The sequence below is a fragment of the Fringilla coelebs genome (assembly GCF_963513975.1).
Source record: "Fringilla coelebs genome assembly, chromosome: 11".
NCBI lineage: Eukaryota > Metazoa > Chordata > Aves > Passeriformes > Fringillidae > Fringilla > Fringilla coelebs.
The window spans coordinates 14,642,396-14,663,858 of NC_140037.1; the positions used below are offsets into that span (position 1 = coordinate 14,642,396).

General features: G+C 43.8%; 1 protein-coding gene across 2 annotated transcripts in view; it reads right to left on the reverse strand.

The window, feature by feature from the left end:
- The window catches only part of GRIA3 (glutamate ionotropic receptor AMPA type subunit 3), a gene marked incomplete at both ends in the record, with an annotated part of 139,793 nt that overhangs the window by 15,229 nt on the left and 103,101 nt on the right, over positions 1-21,463 (reverse strand). The window contains 3 exons of one of the 2 annotated variants that reach the window (XM_084212880.1): positions 2,620-2,734; positions 3,288-3,535; positions 17,432-17,630. In XM_084212880.1, the coding sequence (XP_084069006.1) occupies positions 2,620-2,734; positions 3,288-3,535; positions 17,432-17,630 (562 nt within the window). The remainder of the gene's footprint in view (positions 1-2,619; positions 2,735-3,287; positions 3,536-17,431; positions 17,631-21,463) is intronic. The other variant, XM_084212879.1, reaches the window with a different exon arrangement.

Below are 21,463 nucleotides of genomic sequence, written 5' to 3' on the forward strand. Positions count from 1 at the left end.
ACACCGCACGCAAGACCGCAGGGAGGACGAGCAGGGGAGGGTGCCCGGCTCCTCTGCAGTACAGCGATGGGCGCTGGCACAAGCAAACAGGCTCATACTCACCTCTGGCTTTCAGCAAGAGCTGAAGGATCAGTCACAGAGGAGCTCAGCTTAAGAAAACGGCGCCGCCAGTCTGCCATGACTCACATCCAACCCATGACACCAGCCCACTGCCAGCAGGCAGGAGGTGGCGGATTGCCGACTCGGGGGCAGCGATTCCCAAGGCCGGGTCTCTACTGGGGAAGCTGAGAGAGGACTCTGTCAGCTCAGCCAGTAGAGAGAGCTGTCCCGAGTGAGCAATGGCTGAGATGGAGGGCAAGGTCTGTATCTCCACCTCAGGCACCTTCACCACCCCAGCCTGATTCCCCCAGCTGCCACCTCCTTTACGGTAAAAGGAAAAAAACAGTTTTGCAGTGACTCCTCTGGATGACCTACAAATGAAGCCGTGCTCATATAAACAATTAACTGGAGAGATGGGATGAGATGATGGGGGCAACTTTTGGTGGGAAGACAGTGAGGAGAGAGAGGCCAGCAAGACTCTTGGAGCTGCAGTGCACAAGGGGCAGCGCCAGAACACATCTTTCCTGAGAGGGCAGGGGGGCTCCTGCTGGGCTGGGGCAGTGCCTGGCCAGTGATGGGGGTGTGCTGGGAAGGCTCTGCCTGTCTGCTGCAACAGAGCCACCCTGCAGTCTGCAGGGCTCAGGGACTACAGAACTACCTCAAAGGAAAAGCTACTTCATAAGAAAAAAGCCCTTTGATTTACCACACCTCTAGAAACAATCACTAACCTCTTCCCCACTCCCCCTAGCCTAGTCTACTGTGGGAGGTCTTCTACATCCCATGTTCTCCTCTCTGGGGACTTTGCCAGCTGAGCTGTGCCCCAAGAGCTGATGACTATAGCTCAAACAAGTCCTTCACCAAGAGTGTTACAACAAACTGCAGACAGACATCACTTGGGACTAAACCAGTAAAACACACATTATTGTGTTTGCTCCCCTTCCTTCTTCTCTGGGTACCACAGCACCCCAGACTCCACTCCTTCAATGCTGCCTGACCAGGCCAAGCCCCTGCCAAATAGACAGCACTCTTCTTTGTAAAACATCATCCAGCCCAAGCAAAAATAGAAGGATGGCCCTGCCCTAATTGTGACCATTTAAAAAGCCCTCTTTAGTTTCCTTAGGGCTGTAAGTGTTATTGGCTGGGTTTAATTCAATGAACTTGAAGCAACGAAGTTCATTGAAGCTGGTTTGTATGAAGGGTTTTTTTTCAGGGAGGCAGCATTAGACAATGAGGTGCTGGATCCCAGGAGCATATTAAACATTTAATATACTGGCAAATATGACATATAAAAATGTTCTGTGAAGGATGAGCAGCAGAGCTAAAAAGCATAAAAAAGCTTGTGCTCCTCTCCAGGCTGCTGCTGAGCACTGCAGACCTCCAGCTACTGAATCAATCCAAATTCAAGAGCTTTTCCTTCCTTTAATATTACACAGTGGCTTTTGCTAGCAGTAGACATGACGAGCTGAGCAATTTCCTATATAGCCAACTGTATGCAACTCTTATGAATAGATTGTAGCAGTAATTTGCAGTAATTGTCCAAAACTGCAGTTTACTGTTATTATTGATTTTGGACCAAATCTGAAGCATTTTTATTGGAGAGATTAAGAGTTACTGCTCCCTAAAGATCTGGTTTCACTAGATGTAGGAGAGTGTCACTGTAAAAATGAATTTCAGTATAACAATGTCATTTAAATTAATTTTCTTGGTAATTCCTGCACCACGGTGACCAACAACACCCAGCCAACTCTAGCTATAGCTTATCCTTGCTGGGTTAAAGACTGCAGAAAAGGACTGCCAGTCCTACAAAGTTGGCAAGAGGAAAGCACACTAGTTAACATTTGCAATACATGAGCTCACTGAAGCAACTTTGTGAAGGTGAAGCACAGGCTGCCTGGAAGGCTGAGGGAAGCCTCAGCTCAGCAGAAGGCAGTGATAAGGCAGCCACGGCTGCCCCTGGAGCCAGATTTGAGTCCATATCTGTATCAAAGGCATGTCAAACACAGACACAGGGCTCCTGCACAGGAGTGTGCAGAAGACTGATCGGTGCTGTACAAAAGGTGACGTTTGAATACTCCAGGCAACATTTCCAAAACCTTCCCAAAAGGCCAAAGGAAACAGGTGCTCTTTCACCCCCAGGTCTGTACTGGCACAGCTGGTTCTGGCAAAAAACGTCTCATAAAGCGTTGCTCTCAAGGGTTGGGACAGTGACCAGAGGTGATCATGGGTTTCTTGTACAGTTACCTCACTGATTTACTCTGCGTAGGTCCCACCAACACTAGACTTTCTATCTGTTAGTTAAATAAGGTTTCCAAGCTCAAACAAACCCGCTGAAGATATTAAATAAGACTGTTTCTTTGAAAGAGCTACTGAACAAGAAAATAGAGGTTTTTTTCCCCACCACAATTAGTGAAATAATTTTCATCTGCTTTCTTTTTGAGTTTTTTTTCTTGAGAAGCAAAATAACAGCCTTGCCGATTACTCTTTGCTAAGGTACCCGATTGTGGTGACATTGAGGCTGACCTTGGAGTCACCTCCCCCGCTGCCGCACTCTCCTTTGTCGTACCACCATTTGTTTTTCAATTTGTCCAAGAGGCCTTGCTCATTCAGTTTTAATACTGCCAGGTTAACAGCATTTCTTGAAACGATAAAACATAACTTGTAAGAAAAATGCACAAATGCTTAGGAAATCGTAACGTATAAAAAAAGGAGCACAAGAGGACAAATTGGCTAAAATTTCACAGAACGTGGAGCTATCAAAATGTCTGTACAGCAAATACAGGGTTAAATATTGGAAGGTGGCATGGAGGATAACATTTGCTCAAAACTGAAGTGTGCGGGATGGGGAAATCGTCTTTGAGAAAAAAAGTAACAACACCACATCATGCAGTTAACATTCGTCACATATGGCAGGTTAACTTGGCTTTTACCATTTAAATTGAAAAAGCCATTGAACTGTAAAATTAAAACAGCAACAAACAATCAGAGAGGACAACACGAAGAGAACACAAAAAATGGATGCATTAAATAAATGAAACCATAATTTACCGTCTTATTTAACTCCATGGAATATTGAAGATTTTAAACTTTTAAGTTACCTCAAAATCCACAAGAAAGAAAATGACAACACAATACATCAGGGTAGGTGGAATACTATAACAACATGGATATTGTTATATTATTCCACCCACCTTAATGCTGAGCCTTTGGGGGTTGCTACACCATAGCCCTTGGAATCCAGGTTGCCTCCAACTTTCATGGTGTCGCAGGGCTTGCGCTGCTCGATGTACTCGTTCATCGTGGACTCCAGCAGGAAGGCAAACTTGCCCTTGGACTTCCTCACCCTGGCCACCCCGTCCGCCGTCGTCTTGGTGAACACCGAGGGCTCGGCCGACTTCATGTAGGACCACATTTTCTCATAGACAGCTATTTTTGACCTCTTGGAGAGATGAAAGGAGAGAAATGAAGAGTCATGTTGGCAAGACTGAGCTCCTTGGGCTTAGCTGGCTTGGAGGGATAATGACATCCTGTAACTGATTAGGGCTAACAGATCAAAAAAGTCAAGGTAGCTTGGAGAGAGATACATTGCCCCCCCGAACAAAGACCAAACGAGAAAATGTTTGGGGAGGGGGAAGCAAATCCCAGGCATTTATTTACTGATTGCTGAGTAACTGGCAGCTCAGAATGAGCAACGGTGTGTGCCCATCCCAGCCTTAGCTCCTGTTCTGGGCTGGGTTTATCCGCCCGTGTGCTGCTCTGCTACCGAGCCAGCGGGAGGATGGGAAATCCCAGCTCATCCATCTTGGCCAACAGATGCCAAAGGAGCCTCTCCTCTTCACACAAATCCTCAGCATTGTTTTTTTTTATACACTAACTGCTGCTAGGAAGGGCTGGCAGTTGCTTATTACAGGTTTTCAGCAAGGCAGGAGTGTGTTTTTCACAGTGGCAATGGCAGGTCTATGATACAGGAGACCATGACATTCTAGCGGCTGCCAATAGGGATGCTCAAACAAGGGATATAAATAGTAATTGCAAAATCTTTTATGAATCAATAATCAAATATTCAAAATTTGGTTTCCCATTTTCCTAAAAGACAGCAATTACAAATATTATCAGTAAGCTGAAAAAAATCACTGGTTAACTGCCTGTCATCCATCTATATTTTCTCCTGATTTCCCTGTTCTGAGGCTGAGCAAACCCTAACAGTCTCTAGCTCAGCATACAAGCTTTGTAAACCTTGAAATGTTGAGAAATGTGTTACTTCCCCTTCTCGCTCTTCTCCACCAGTAACATTTAAGCCACCCTCAGATCTCAAAGCCACCTCCAGACTGTCAAGAATTTGTATCCTGGACTACTGATTAAACTTTCCTGCTTGGTCAACAGAAGGCAGTAATGCCAACTGCATTTCTCCAAAGTCTAGAAATCCCAAAGATTTATATAAGGCTTTCAGTCCAAGTTGTGGGTACCTCAAATTTATGCCTCATGTTCCTTGCCAGTTCCCTGTCCACAGCTTTCCCTGCAGAATAGGAATGAAGCAGGCAGTAGCTAAATCTAGTTCAAATTTAGCAAACTTGTGGTGGAAGATTGCTAATGTCCATCAGCTTGATGATCAAGACATGCTTCCTCCTCACCCAGGAAAATTTAATGCATTTTGAATAATGTAATGCTTAACAACCAGCCTCTGAACACTTCACAGGGACTAAGCCCTGCCTGCACTGCTCCTCAGATCAACATCTGCTGGTGCTGCTGTGGTAGATAGAGAGGAGTATGGAGGGCAGGATTTTATTTTATCCTTCCTGATGAATTTAAAAACAACTGAAAATGCAAACTAATTAAAATCAGCCCATCTGACGACAGGAAATCAGAGAGACAACAATCAAGAGGGGCTGACTGGGTCGTGGGTGGGTGAAAAACAAGTCAGAGAGAGCTACTCCTAGCTGAAGAGGAGCTGTACAGCTGTGTTTGCCCAGCATCAGGACAAAGAGGGATGTAACTGCAGTCTGGAATGGTCCTTACACAGTTGAAAGAAGGAACCTGGATTTTCCTGACTTTCCCCTGCAACTGCAAACACTGAATAGCCTGAGATGAGGATGGTAGCTCTGAAATTAAGTAGGGAGTGTGGCAGCTCAGCCCCTGCAGGGAGTTAAGCCTCAGCTGACTGCAGGACCATGGCTCCTGCCCAAGGAGGGAATCTCACTGGGGCTCAGGGCCAGACTCCCATGGGCTGGCAGCCAGAACACCCTGACAGCCACACCCTGATCGTCACTGCCTGCTCGGGGTGACCTCTGCGAGCACACTGACTTGGTGCTCCTGCTTTTCCAACATCCCACTTAATGGGTGTGGGCATTTCCTCATCTCCTGCCCTGCTGGGAGCTGCCCAGGGCACTGCATGGCTCCCAGGAACCTGCCAGAGGGGCTGTGGGGATTCCAGGGATGCCAGAAGTGGTGTCTCCCTGTGCCCTGTGGGCAGCAGAGCAGCTGTGACAGCTGTGCACATATGCAGGTGGCAGTGCAGGCAGTGTCCCAGGCACTGCTCCTGGCCAGCCTGCCAGCCCTCCTTGGGCAGCTCTCTTGGGCACAAAGGGAACATAAAACAGCCCAGGTGGCCAACACAGAGACTGCAGGAGCAGTGGCAATCCTGGCATGTCTCAGTTTCAAGGTTCTCTGCCTTACATCCTTCATCTTCTTTTAACATAAATAATACAAATATTATTTGTATTAATAATACAAATAATACAATACACCTGGCCATTTGTATTTTCAAACAGGCACCCAAGGGACAAAAGGAAGGTAGAAAACCATCTTTACTCTTTATACCTCTCAGCAAGCTGAAGTCATGTGCCTTCCAGATTGTGCATGCACTACGTATGCTTTTGCTTGTTTTCCTCTGTGGAGTGTGCCTTTAATTACCCAGATAAACCAGAATTTATTTTCCTTTCAATCTTTTAACTCAGATGTGAATACCTGTCTGTAATAAGTTCTTTCACACTCTTTCCACCTGGCCTGACTACCTGAAAGCAATGGGCAGTACGTCTGTGCATTGTTAATAATCACAGCTATCTGGTGAGAGCCAACAGCATGCACAGGGCTGCACATGGTCCTCAAAGCATGTTCCCTGCTCCAAGGGCAAAGGGTGAATATCATCATTCATGCTTCAGAAAACCAAATTCTCCAACTGAAAATCTGATCTCTTTTCAACTTCAACAAATAGCTGAAGCTTTATAGTCTGTTGCCTTCATTTAACTCTTCCAGATGATGTAGTTAAAAATCAGTTCCCATTTCTATATGGTCATTGCCCACCTCTTCTGACAAGTGGGATTTTCATAATATCTTATTATCAAATTAACTAAATAAGAATACCAATCTGATTTAGTAGAAGTAGAAAAAAAATCAAGCTAGAAATAAACAAAGCATGTGCTGACTGGAAAAGGTTAATCTAAAATGCATCCGGCATGTATTGGTTTTGGAGCACAGTCTGCCTGAGGATCTCAGGGGTCCTGAGAGAAAGGACCAGGGATGTGATGAGCTCTGGCCACTGAGTCCTGCTTGGTTAGTGCTGATTTTTGCATCCATTCACCCAAATTCCTAATAAGGTGAAAGTAACTACCTATGATGAGGCTTCTTGGAGAAAGGGACAGTTTTCTGCTCCTAGAGCTATATTTTAAACCTGCTCACTGCCATGAAACAACCAGCTGATTAGAGCTGGTCAAAGATTCAACAGGATGAAATGACAGATGGCATTTTTAGTGAATATTTTTCCCAATTTTCCAATTCCTCAACAAAACCCAACCACCCCAGAAGCCTCTAAAAGACTTTCAGAAAAGAAAAATGTCTTTCCTAACTATAAAGCTCCAAATTCTGTGTTGAAAGAACATTCTTACCCATCTGTCCCCCTCTGCAGACATTCACACTGCCTCTCCCAGCCCCCCTAGGAGTCTGACACCCATAAAAGGGGCCAGACAGCAGAAGCAACCACAGAGAAAGGATTTACACTCCTAAGTAAGGCAAGGTCTGACAGATCTGCACTGTTGCTAGAGTTCAGTGGCAGTAAAACATTCTCCCTGTCAATAAAGTGTTACTTTTAAAGAGATCCTTAGAAAAAAAAAACCAACTTAAAAGCAAAGATTTAAGCCAATTCAAAGCCCATAACTGTAGCAACTCCCTATGCTCTGCAACTCCTATTTCTTTGATATTGCTCTCCAGAAGTCCGCCACACACATTTCCTCGGGATTTCAAGGGGATATTATTATAATTTTTTTCTTAAAAGCAACATTTTCAGTGTTTCATCTAGGCCCTGAGACACATTAAAGCGTCTTCATTACCGCAGCCTTACTGCAGATATAAATAGAACTGGCCTTTGCTTTGTCAATAATGCTGGCTTTTTTTTTTTCTTTATTTGGATATGTTTATGCAGAAATATGAGCCACAAACACCCCAGCCAAGGGTGCAGGCAGCTCCCTTCCATGTCAGCAGAGCCAGCAGCTCTTGTGCCAAGGACTCACTTCACTTGGCCCATCACTAAGCAGCACCTAAATACACATCTCTTCTGGGTAGCACTGCACTCATTTGAAAAGAAGATGCCAATTCCATCAATCCACAATTTTAACACTGTCTTTCATTCTAATTCTCCTAGTCTGCTGTGTGTTTGACTCCAGCAGTGAAATGAAAAATTAGCCAGTGTGTGGTAGCATCCAAAAGCACGGCCAGTCAGGGCTGGGCGAGTGACACCGGCATGGGAAGGAGGCAAGTCTGCCTCCCAGTTCCAGCTATTTCTTCAATCCAGCAACCACACATGTGGCTCCAGCTGAGCTAGACCTGTGCCTTGGTTTCCCTTTTGCACACTCCAAATCACCTAGAGATACCTAGCAGACCCCAGCACACCTTGGGCAATTCCTTGACATTGGTTAAATTTAGCTCTAAAATATGAAGCCTTCTCCCAGGGACTGAATTCCCTTCCCCCTCAGCAGACATCTGTCTCACACTTCTGCTAAAAGTGACACTGTGTCACCTCCTCCACTACTGAGTAGGGGTGAAGTTGCAGTATCTGAAGGAAGCAACACTTCTCCTGTCTAGTTAAAGTATGCTACAGAAATGCCCTTTACCTATTTTAGAACATTTAAGTCTCCCTACCACCTCCTCCACAATCTGAAGGTCTTCTTCAAAATGTCTCCTTGTACACCCCATTGGGATATCTTATTAAAAATTACTAAAATGGTCCTTAATTTCTTATGACAGGGACCAGGAAGGGATTTCCCAGCAGTCAAGCTCAAACTCTTCTCCTATAGGTGAGAGTTGCTGATCTTCCAATCATGAGCCACATATAATCAAATAAATACTATTTTAAAAATCCAGCTATACATTTTATAACTGTATAGCTGTATAACTCTGTTTTATACCTCAAGAAATTTCAGATTATACTGATATTAATTTTTTTACCTCTGCCTTCAAAACTAAGAGTGATAAAGTGTAGCAAAATAAAAAGGCACGTGGAGCATCCTGACTGCAGCACACACATAAAGGTAGGTGGAGACATCAGTAAAGGTCCTAAAGCAGCAGACTTACCACTTTCCTCTGCTGCATGGGCCCTGTGACCACATTATAGCTCCTTAACAAGGGAGATTTACTGCCCTTGAGTCAGACAGATGCTGCTGATACAAAACACAACAGTCCATACTAAAATCAGTGCAGGTATTTAATGTGAATAATACATGCTGCCGTTATACAGATCACACCTCACTCGAATGAGCTTGGGCAGTTAAGTGTGAACCATAGCTTCATTATCATCACTCATTGCTTTTTTTCTATGTGTGCAATTAGCTCTTCTGCAGCAGCTAATGAGTCCAGGAGCTTATGAACCATTTAAAAGCAAGCTCCTAAACAGGAATGGAAAAACTGCCAAGAGACTGCCTTGGTGCTGCTGCTGCTGCCTGGCTCGGCCCCGCTGATACCCACAGGGTTCAGGCAGTTGCTTAACTGAACTTCTACTATGGCAAATTGCAATGGAGTGGCACCACTGTGTTTGCTGTTTGGATCTGGCTGTGATTTGGTGCCTTTCCACTCCCTCCATGCCTGATGTTGAGTCATCCCTGGCAGAGCTGCCTCTGGTGGGAGTCCTCAGCCAAATCTCAGCCCTGGAGCACATGGAGGCCAGTCTAATGATGATGCCACATAAGAACATGATAAATATTATTAGTAAGGTCTCTCTGCCTGAGATTTCCAAGCTCTTTATTGAGAAGGTAAAAATAGGTCTCATGAAGGCCAGAGGGCACCATTAGTCCCCTTTCCTCAGCGAGGACATGAAAGCAGAGATGCCATTTACTGAAGGTCATAGGGCAGAGTCTAATAGATCAATGTCACAGCTTTTAGCCACAGATAACTTGTGATGCCAGCAATTTACTTACCTATATGGACAGAAAAATCAATCCCATCATTACATGAACCTCTTGCTTTTATTACATTCTCGGCAGAAGAAAGTAGGTCAGGGCAATTCTCTTCCAGCAAGGCCAAACCCCAAGTCCACCAGTCTCTACCCACAGTTTATAAATTTGTGGGATGCCACAGAAAAGCAAGGTTGAAGCATGCACATGTAAACTAGTCTGTATGTTTGTAGGAACACACAAATCTTTGAGAGTGCATGCACACACATAAAAGAAAGGGTGGCCTGGTGACTAATAATATTTTGCGGCCAAACATAAGATGGGAGACATTGTCATGTTGGTTTATTGCTCAAATGATAACTTAGGCTTTAGAAATGGCATTTTTCTTTCCCAGTTGGGGCAAATGAAGCCCAGAGAGCAGAAGGACCAGGCCTGCAAACCCCTGGGCTGCTGCTTTTCTCTAGAATCTTCTATGCCAAGATGCAGACTACCCCTGCATGGGGCTGAGGGATGGGCAGTCCAGCAGGAGGCTGGTGGAGATGGTGATGGTGGGGAAGGACAGTCCACAGCAGTGCTGCCCACCCCACAGCTGGGGAAGCAGCTTAATAAAGCCCCTCCAGGCTTCAGCATCATTAGTTTTTCCACAGCTGACACAGACAGTGGCCTGATTACAAAAGGAAATGTCTTACAGAAATACTACAATATTTCAGGAGCTGTGTTTTGAGACTTTCTCCCTGTGTATCATGGTCCTTTTCAAAGTGTGACCTTTGGCAGCAGGGGGGTGATGTGCTGTAGCTGCTTTTTAACAGGCAGCTCTTCTGCAGCGAGCTCTGCTCGCACAGACAGGCAGAGTCACTCTGGCTGCAGCCAGACGGTGCTGACATGTCAGTAACAGTCTGAGCAGCAGAATGTAAATCAAGATTTTAAGATGCCCTTTCCTGGCACAACACTGAACTTCAGACTATATTCATCTCCTCGCTTTATTGCTGCCTTTACTCCTCCTTGTTGCAATGCTGACTGGGAAATTAAAATGAAAGTCTTTTCCAGAGACAATCTGCCTTTGTAAATCCTCTGTGACTCAGGGCCAGAGCCAGCGCTCGGGCAGCACTCGCCCTGGGGAAGAAGCAGTGCTGGGGGTGACAGGGGCTGGGTGGCACATACCAGGGATCTGGACAGCTGTGCTGGGGAACCCTGTCTGTCTGTCTGTCTGTCTGTCTGCCTGCCTGGGGAGCAGGAGCAGCACACACTCGAGCTGGCTGGAGGGAGGCTTACGTCAGCCTTCAGGCTAAGGGGCATCTTTCCAGCAGTGACATATTCAGCAGAGTTGTCTTGTCTGGGCAACTGAGCAGCACAACCAGCCCTGCTCTGGATTTGGCCCGCAATAAATTAACAGAGAACGGCATTTCCAGCACATGATCTGAACACTGTCAGGTCTAATGAGTTTTCAGCTCCAGACAGAAAAGGCCAATATACAGGCAATGATGGAGAAATCCCAGTGGACTGCAAGAGAGGATGTTTCATATTCACATCATTAGAGTTTCTAAACCTTCATGTATTTCCTAATTATGCAAAAGTAACAGTAGCAGTGCTGTGAGTCATTTATCAGCACCCATGTATTTTAAATGAATCTCTAATAAGCATGTACTAATGTGACACAGCAGCATTACATAAAGTAGTAGAGACTTGAAAAACCAGGGTCCTTGCTGTCTTGGGCAATGTCATTATCATTATCATAGAGCTTCTCTCCAAAAAGTAGAGCATTCAAACAGCAAGTGATTTTCCCCCCAGGCACTCTCTGCTTGCCTCTGTGGTACAGACACAGTTACAGCGTTAACCCACTGTGAGCTGCTGTTCTTGGCTTCCTACAGGCTGCAGCCCCTGTGTTCATCTTCCCATGAGCTGCAGCCCCTCTCACTACCTGGTCCCCAGAACCCACAGCCCTGCTCTAACAGAAGGTGACTGCTGTGTGGTACGGAGACAGGTGAGCTGGAAAGCCTAAACCAGAAACACAAGAGCTATAGACAAATGCCATCTATTATTGAAGATAATGGAGAGAGTTATTCAAATATTTGTTACTAAGTGTTGACTGAAAGCTTTGCTAAATCCTGACTTGCCTGCTGAAATTAGCAAAATGGTTCAGCCACCTTAAGCTCAGCCATTCAAACGCCTCCTTTCCAAGAAGTAGATGATAGATGAGCTGTTAATTTTAGTTCCTGTAAGGATACATTTTCCTTTCCAATCTATAAGCCTAAAGACATTAGACCACTTCATGGGAAACCATTTCTTTTGCAATTATGTCACATTTGATTTCCTGTTGCCTTTAAAACTGCCTATTGGCCGTGTGGCAGAAAGGAGGTTCAAGAGATTAAATGATCCCCACCAGCAGACCATCTATCATCCATGCAATGGAGAGGCTCTGATCTCTCTGCACATATACAGTCACCTTTTAATATTTGTACATGCTCCCACCTATATCAAACAGGGGAAGAGAGAGAAAATATATAGGTGAATAAAATTTTCACACCTTCTGTGTTTAAAAACAGTTAAACTACCGTACTTTTTATGATTAACCACTGCCACATTGAGTATCTCAGATCTATAAAACTCATCTTTGAAGCTACCACTTTTCTGTGATGTTCTATTATTTAATGTTCATAAATAAAATCACACTTCAATATTTTTGTCAGGAATTTGTTATGATGACTGTGTTGTTTAGTTCGATGTCAAGTGCACAGAAACCTCCAAACTGCTAATCATAGTTTTATCCTAAGGCAAAAGCAAATAATTTGTATGACTGCAGTGCTAAAAACAAGTCCTTCATCTTCACTAGCAAAATAAATTTTGAAATTAAAAATCAAAGAGTTTAACTACAGATGAAACCCTTAGTGCTGCGTGCACAGAGTTCACAATGGTTTTTAATAGCCTCTAATGATGATCTCAATATCGTTTGATTGCACAGAATGCATAAAAATCATATGGCAGCTAGAGGTGTATAACCCAAGGCTTCTCCTTACCTAAACTGCTTGCTTGTGGAATTTTTTTCCCTCTCATCTTCACACAAGCTTATCATCAGAGGAAAGCAATGAGCTCCTTAACTCATAACGGGTGTAACAGACTGGTGCTTCCGAACGCATTATGGACATGATTCCTCACTCTCTCCTGAGGCTCTGGCATGGAGCTGTGCTCCTCCTTGCATGCCTGACTGGCATTGGCCTCACCTGCCACTGTCAGAGGCACCTGAATGGGGAACCCTCTCTGCATGCTGCCAGCTGGGGGGCTGGCACTTGGCTGTTCCAAGCCAGGAGGGACCCGCTGGGGCTACCACAGCCCCTCCTCACACAGCCCTGCACAAGGCTCGACAGAACAGGAGGGGATGTCTGAGTTACCCCACGTGCTTTCAGCTGAAGGTGTTTCTAAATCTTTTTGATGGGTTAAACGAATGTTTTCTTTTAATTTCAAGAGTATTTTGGAGTTTGTTCTTTCACTGTTCTTTCAGATAAATGTTCATTTGCTGTTTTGGTGTTACTCTGCCTGGTGGTTTTTTTCGTGGCTTTCCAATGAATTGTTTTCTATGTTACATTTAGTTTTACCAGTTTGACAATTTGGTACTTGAGTTTCTTTTCAAGAGAAACCTCACCAATATCCTTCCCACTTATTGCTTTTTCTGGAAGCTGTTTGCATGCACCCCTCAGTATGGGCAACCAGAAATGCAACGCCTCTTGCCAGCAAAAGTCATGCTTTTCTATCTGTCCCTGCTGAATTATTCTGATTTCAGAATAGTTTCAAAATGGGAAACATCTTAAGGGGCCATACTTAGCATGACTTCCTGTGTCTTAAAAACTGTGGGTTTATACATATTTTGTGTATAGACAAAGTCCAGAAAGGACTCACATCTGAACTTGGTTTGCACGGAATCACTTTTTGAGGAAAACCAACTGTAAGAGCTGGAACAACCATCATGCCCAAAGGACCTTTGGTCTTTCTACTGAAATTCCTAACAGATCTGACAATTAATGACAATTCCAGGAGGAAAAATCAGGAACTGACTTCAGGGCAAGTCATTCCACCTGAGGCATGGGAGAGCCACTCGGTAGCTGAGTTGTTCGGTTGGGGACATCCTTAAACTTGTGCTGAGAAATATACAAAGAAAAATTTCTACAATAAAGTAACATTCATTGGAGATCTTTTCTCCTTAATTTTGTAAACAGTGATTAACTACTTAAATTCTTAATGAAGTGTACTAGCAGGTCAGCTGTGTTTGTCAATGATCAAACATACACTTGGCAAGGTATTTTGCAGAAGCCTCTTGACAGGGATATCTGCTATCAATTAAAAGAAACAACCATAAATTCAAGGGCAATTTATATTTCTAAATGTCTACAAACATGTCCTGCTGAAGTTTAAATACAGCCAAGTTTAGACAAGATTCACTAATTGATTGTAAAGGTCATGCCTTTTGAATATATGCATATTGGAGGTGAAGTATTAGAGTGTAGTATTATACTTAGGCTCAGTGCTAAATTTGGATTAAATGGCATTATATTGATTTGATAAGCTGCTCAGATATGCTGAAACTTTAATTGAATGTATTAGAAGATGTTAATTCTAACAGATAGACCTTTAAAAGCAGCTTAGGGATTTGAAACTTCTTTGAAACATACAGGCCTTCACCAACCTTCAAGAAAGAGAAAGAGGAATTTTGGAGTCCTTAATCTGAGTCCATGTGTTAATAAATATCTCAGGAGAGGTTCTTTCTTTTCAATATGGATGAGTGCCCTTTGAAAGCCAAAGGGAATTGATGTAATCTATTGATTGCCATTTAGACGCCTTTATAAGCTAATTAGTGCAAAATGTAAGATGTTTCTGAGCAGAAACAAGCAACAACCATGAGGATATACAGGAAGGTTCCTCTGAATCTTAGATATACTGGGAGGACAAATGCCATTACGCAGAGAATCACCAACAAGTGAGGAGTGTAAACAGTGTCTGCTGTGAAACTGTTATAAAATACCAGCTCTGGCTGGAATTGTGAGACCAGTGCTGGAACTGTGAGAGCAGTGTTGGCATTGTGAGAGCAGTGTTGGGACTGTGAGAGCAGTGTCACGCCAAAGCAGCCGCTGTGCAAGCCTCAGGCAGCAGTGGTGTATCCAGCTTAACCCCCATAGCTGGGACAGCCTCTGCCCAGGAGGCACTGCCACGTTTAGGGAAACTGCCAAGACTGGAAAATAGGTCATGAGCTGGAGTCTGCCCAGGTCTGAAGTGGCTCAAAGTCATTACCATCTGTTCATCTGAATTGAGAGGCTGGTATCAGTCCAGTTTCAGGTATTCACACTGTAAAAAAACCTTCAAAAGTGATGCTGTCTGAAATGGGGCTGGCAGAAGGGAGCCATGGCCTGGAGGAACTCCTTCTAGCACATGCAGACAAGATGGTGAGGATCTGAAGCTCACTTACATGTTATCCCTTTATGATGTATCAGGAGGCGATTTTTCCTTTCCCCTGTAAGTCTGGCAGCACCTTCCACTGAGCAGCAGTGATTAAGATCAGGATCTGACTAGTATCTTTGAGAAACATTTTAGCCTTACAGCTCTAGAAAGAGATATACCCATACAAGCTTCTGAATAGGATGTTGGAGAGACTGTCCTGAACTTACTGTGTGAAGCCATGGCCCAGCTATAAAACCAAGTTACTCCCTTCTCACTGAGTAAATTATCATGAGCCACTCAGCTAACTGCTGTTTAAACTAGCAAAATGCTGTGGGAAAATAGGTGGAGGATATTTCCCGTACACAGGGGATAAGCATCACCCTGTACTCAAGAGAACTCATGGCTTTTTCCAACTCAGAGCACTGTCCCTTCCACTGCTGCCTTTGGTAGCAGAGTGGAAAGATGTGCCAAGGGGGAACAAGTACCCTAAAACACAGAGAGGTGAAGTCTGTGCTGCAGGACCTTGGAAAGCAAGTGTCCTCTAAGTTATTTGATGTTCCAGCCACCTTTACTATCTTATTAAGTAATAAAGACTGTACAATGAAGTATTTATGTGAACATATGCATTTGTTCTAAGGCAAAGCTTTTGCCCTTTTCAAATCAACTGAAGAAGACTCTAATTACAACACTTTCATGGATGCATCACTCTATTCAAATTAATTACTCTGCAAAAGTTAATACAACTGAAATTATGTTGTGTGCCTTGAGAATGCCAAAGAGAGTGGAGCACACTTAGGGCTCATTCTTCTTCCCACTTGGCCCATACAGCCTTGCTCCACACTGCTGGGGCTCTGCTCTCGTCCATCCCCATCCAATTCCTGTCCTGGCCTGATGGAGCTGGCAGCTCCTGACAGATCAGCTCATTTACAACCCTGCTTTTCCCAGCACCAGCAGAGAGACACAGCTCATCTCAAGATTATTAGAAGCACAACAAAGCATTCATACATTTACCAGACTTTGTATCCTTTCACATGAAACACTCATTCCTTTGATCTCTCTGTGAGAAGGGGTTTCCTTGTTGTGTCAAACTATTAAGGAAATGAAGGAACATCCCCATACAATTCCTCTTTCTATATGAACTGTAACAAGATAATCAAAAGAAGGCATTTTTCCCCCTAAGATCAGTACAGTGACTATAAACAGCACCAATATTTCTGAACAAGTTGTGCTACCTCTTTTGACAGGTTCATTCAACTCATTTTTGTTGTAGATATAATACTGCCTTGGGCTGATAATTAAGCAGAATAAAAATTTTTATACACTAATGTCACCCTTACAAGGTCAGTGTTTATCTCACAGGATTTTAACACAAACAGAAGCTGCCGTAATGTACCTGCTACCACAGTTAATTAAGAACCACTGAGTATCTCTTTTAATATAAAGATATTAGAGACAGATGCAAAAGCTTCATAAAATAACTTTGCATTCCCTTTCAGGTTTACATCAGATGTCTGTGTCATGTATTGAAATTTTAAGCAACTTCAAGGAGCCCTGAGTATTTCTCCAAGGAGCCCTCAGTATTTCATCAGCCTACAGCAGCAAGGAGTTTTTTGTCTCCCTCCTCTCTCCTGCTTGCACCTGGCCAGTATGCATGACAGGCAGTAATTAGTCCTACAGCACTGACCACTCTTCTATACAAAAAAAATGTTGGTTTGAATGGCATCTGATTGGCACTGCTGAGAGAGAACCAAGAGCTCCCTGAAAGGCCTGAGCATTCCAATTCACCCTTGGAAAGAAATAAGAAGCTTTGCAGGACGACGTTTTCAAAGACATAAAAGTGTTTATGTCTTTATGTATATTTAGAATTCCTAATGCCTCTCACCAAACTGTCTGCAGTTCAACCTGTGGCTTGGCAAGAGGAGAAAGGAAGGATGATTTTAAATAAAAGTGCGCACCTGCCCCTACCCCCAAACGTTGCAAACCCTGCATCTCCCTAAGCAACGTGAAAAACAACCAGAGTTCTGGGATACCAAATTTTTACCTGACTGTCAGATACAGCCACAGCCTGATGCTGGTGAGCAATGAAGACACAGCAATGGCAGCAATCAATGCTCCACCAGGAATGAGCAGCACACAGGCCCCCATCCCCCTCCATTCTGGCAAGTGAGCCCGACGTCGGATGGCATTACTGGCTGCCAGCCGGGCACGCACAGCAAGTAGGTCAAGAGCATCACTCCTTGCAAGAGTTTTCTCTGCTAAATATTGTGCCAACCACTGCATTATTGCTCATCAGACCAAGGCTCTGAAACTGGTGTTACAAAACCCTTCCCATGACAGCAGAGGTCGGGTTTTCCATCTTGAGATGTTTCAGGTTAAGCAAACCCCCCCATTTTTGATAAAATGCCTTTTGATATTAAAATTTGCACTCAGGCCTGTCCTGATTGCACAAAGCATGGGATGGCTATTACAGCTGCATGAAATCAAACAGCTGAAACCCATAAACTAGGCACTTCAAGGAGACTTGACAGACTTACTCTAAAGAATTCTTTGGTTGAGCCTGAATCCAAAGTGCCATAGGCTATTTCGGTTTGTTTAGCCAGGTCCTCTGCACTCTCTATGGGTGAAACCATCCTTTCCACCGTAAGGAAGGCAGCGAGATTAGCAGTGTAGGAAGAGATAATGATGAGAGTGAAGAACCACCAGACTCCTCCAACAATTCGCCCTGAGAGAGATCTATGGAAAAACACACATCATTAAATTGCTTTGAAGACAATTCTTGATTTTTTTCTTTTTTCACTGAAGAGAAATTCACATGCACAACCCTTTTTTCCAGATCTTCCAGGTATCTGTGAACAGGTGGACTGTGAGCCAGCTCCTGATAACCTCCCTCAGGAGTGAAAAATCAGTTCACACCTGGTCTTACCTAGTGCAACTCTTTTAGTAGTCTTTCAGTGACAACAAGAACAGTAAATTAAGAGGTAATTCATTTGAGGAGAGGAACAAGCTCTCCTGACTTCCACAAATCCTTTGCTGGAGAAGATTTTTGTTGTCTCTGCGTGCCCAGCCTTTCCCTGTGCTGGACATGCTGGGATATGCCAGTATCATGTCCCTTTGCCCAGCTTAGAGGACACAAATGCACCTTTTACTGCATCCACTCCCAAAATGTAACATACAGTAAACTGCAAAAAGGAATATGAGTAAACATGCAAAAGAATGTACCAAAAATGATCCAGTATCCTTCTCTCATCACAACCTAGCAGGAATTACAAACTGAATCTGCATATGGAAGTGGGAAGAGAGGCTGGTATGGTTTATGTTTTATGTTAATTAAAATTTGCATGTTGCACTGTTCCATGCCAAGCATATCCCTGCTTTATGAGCACCAGAGCAACAGGGGAGGAAGTAGAAAAAAACCAGTGTTTAGTTGTCGTTGCAGTCTTTGATTTTTGTTTTTTTAAAGGGATTCCATAAGGACTTAGAAAAACTTAGACTTTAAGAAAAAGCCTATTTGCAAGCATGTAATTACAAAATGCCTAAGGGTCAGAAGGTCTGGATCTTGTCAGCAAGAGCTCTTGATGTTTTACAGCAACTGAACATCAGCCTCAAAGTATTTGATCTGGGCTGAAGGATGACAATGACACATCACTCAGCTGGGTGGGGAATTTCATTGCCATGTACATTGCTTGTTCTTCAAATACAGCATGTTGACCAAGAATCATTTCAACTGCTGAGACTATTTCATATTTTCTGTGAGCTCTACTGATACCAATGGAGGAAGAATCAATCTCAGACACATCTGTGGAACCTGGGTGCTGTAGTCCTCAGTTTGTGCAAAGAAAAGAAACAGAAAACTCTTACCTGTTTATTTGTTTCCTTCAAGCCCCTCAGTGCCATCCCCAGACAGTGGGTACAAGTTGTCCTACTAACAGATGGAGATAGGCAAAACCCAAAAGTCTCATGATGTGCCCCCACCCCACCTACACAGGGGAGTTAGCTGGTAAACTGCCCAGTCTTGGCCAGAGCCTGAGATTGCCTGAGCCATTAAAAAAAATGCCATTAAATTATTCAGAAAAAAAAAAATTAAAAAAACGTATCCATCCAACATTAAAGATCATAACAAAGAAAAAAATCATGAACACAATAAAAACAGAGAGCTCAATCTGGAATATGTGAGAGGAATGTGAAGAAAGGTGAAGTGCCACTGTTCTCCACTCTCCTCTGCACAAGGAGATAAAGCAACAGCTCCCACTGAGAGGGAAGATGAAGGCTGGTTCCTCAGATCCACATCCACCAGCTCACCCACAAGTGGAGGAGGCCTCCCTGCCTGTCCTGATGGCCTCTCAAGAGGGTAAGAGGCTTCCAAGTTTCAGCTTGGGCTGTGGAGCCATTGTGCTCACCAACACAAGGCTACTGAGCTGCTGCAAAGGGAATTTGCAGCAATATAAATACAGAATAATGCCTTCAGTCAAGGAATCTATCTACCTTACTCTACTTTCTTTGCAGGTATCATGTGAGTGGGATTTCAGGGAGGGCTGCAGGCCTTTTTGGACAGCTTCCTTAACAGGCAGGGTTTTGGCTTTAGCTATTTGGTAAAGCTTGATACCCTCTTACTTGGGCTGACACAATTTTGTCCAACTACAAATCAGCGCCTGCTGAACTTGTCAAATAAGGCTTCTTTTGGAGCCAGCAGAGAAAAAGAGAAGAGCCTGACACCCTCAGAAAGAGATTTATCTCACTTGCTGTAGTGTGGGATAAATCTAAAGTTGTCCATCTGTCTCATAACTTTGGAGGGAACAAAGATGCCTCACTAAAAACCACAGTCTATTGCTTTCAGATGGCTGTGTCAGGTGAAATTCATCCTCCTTTAGCTCCTTTCTTCACTACACACTTTCCATCTTCAGAGAAGACCTGAGTTGAACTTCTCCTCCCTGCAGTGATATGGACAATTTCAGAGACAGATGGAGGAGGGGTTTGGCTAGCAGGTCCAGCAGATGAAACATCTACTTCCCTACTGCAGGACAAGCTCTGTCTGGAGTTTCCAGGTTCCCACGGCCCTCTTGCTTTAAGGTAGGTCTTGAAATAGGGAGAGGAAAAAAAGACTTATCAGGGTGTTCTGATAAATTCAGTGGAAGCATTGTGAATAAAATAGTATGTGTGCATTTACCCTACAGTTTCTCATAGGAAATCTCTCACTTGCATTGGTAGCTGCCCCTTCTGTTGGTAGGACAGATGGGTTGCTAGGATGGAGATGTGCAGAAGATAAGTGTTTTCCAAACCAGTGAAACCTCAAGCTCCCATTACTGCAACAATAAAAGGTTTGTGCCAGGCTGCATGTTCAGACAGCATCCTACACACTGAGAAAGGTAAAAATACCTCACCCCAGAGGTCTGGCCACCTGCATGAACCAAGTCAGACAGACACAGCACAAAGACCACCTGAGAGGCAGGAGAAGATGGGAACGGGGGGGATCCCTTGATGAAAAAGGCACTTCCCCGAGGGTCCTATGTGCAAGAGAGGGGTCTTGCTAGATGGGGACCAGGGCTGTTCTCAGAAGAATTGAGGTCACTTCAAAGACAACTGGGTGTCTCTAGAGTTGTTTCTCCCAGAGTCTTCCAAGGAGCACAGAAAGAAGGATTAAACAGCAGCTACTACGGAGCAGTCTGGGCTGATATAGCTGTCACTTGGTGTCACAGGATGAGGCAAAAGAAAAACCACAAAGTTGACACTGAAGGAAAGACAGACAGAGAGATGAAGAACAAGAACATGGACAAGCATGGCCTGGCAGCCTCCTTGACCAAAGAACCCCCAGTTTCCCCCCATCCATCTGCTCAAATGAAGACTCCTTATACCCACTGCAGGGGCTGGTGTAGAGGGAGAAAAAGGGTTAGTACAGGTACACTGGGTTGGTAATTAGAGAGTGCTGTTTGGTTTATACTGTGAACCATAGAAATGTTTTTCCATTACTCAGATAATAATTATAGAAAACTCAATCAAGCTTTTAATACCAGCACCACTGTTTCTGATGCAAGCCATACCTGTCCACACGTGCAATAATGTAATTAAAAACAATCAATTTATGCTTTAGCTTAATATAGTTTTCCAAATCACCTCAATTTGTATGGCATTATTTTAAAGTGAGTGCTAACAAATGAGAGGAGCAACACAGATCTGGAACAACAGGATTATAACTCAATTGTCAAAACAAAGTCAAATGGTGATTTCAAAAGCAAGCAAACAGGAAGAGCGCATACCTTGAGAGGAAATTTAAAAGGAAGCATGGAGTCAAATGAGAGCAAATTAGTAACAAGAGAAAAAACAAAATAAACATTCAAATTCACATTCAGTTTCCAGGAGAACAATACATATAATACATTCAAACAACACTTCACTTATGAAAATAGCTCGCATTTTGTTTCTGCTAAGGGCCATAAAAGATATTTGATTTCCTATATTACTGATACATAACAAGCTTCTCACACTACTCCATTTTTAATTGGGCTCTTTGGATCGATATAAGATGGTTGTTATGCTGACAAATAAACCTGAACAGCTGTGCTAGTGTGGAG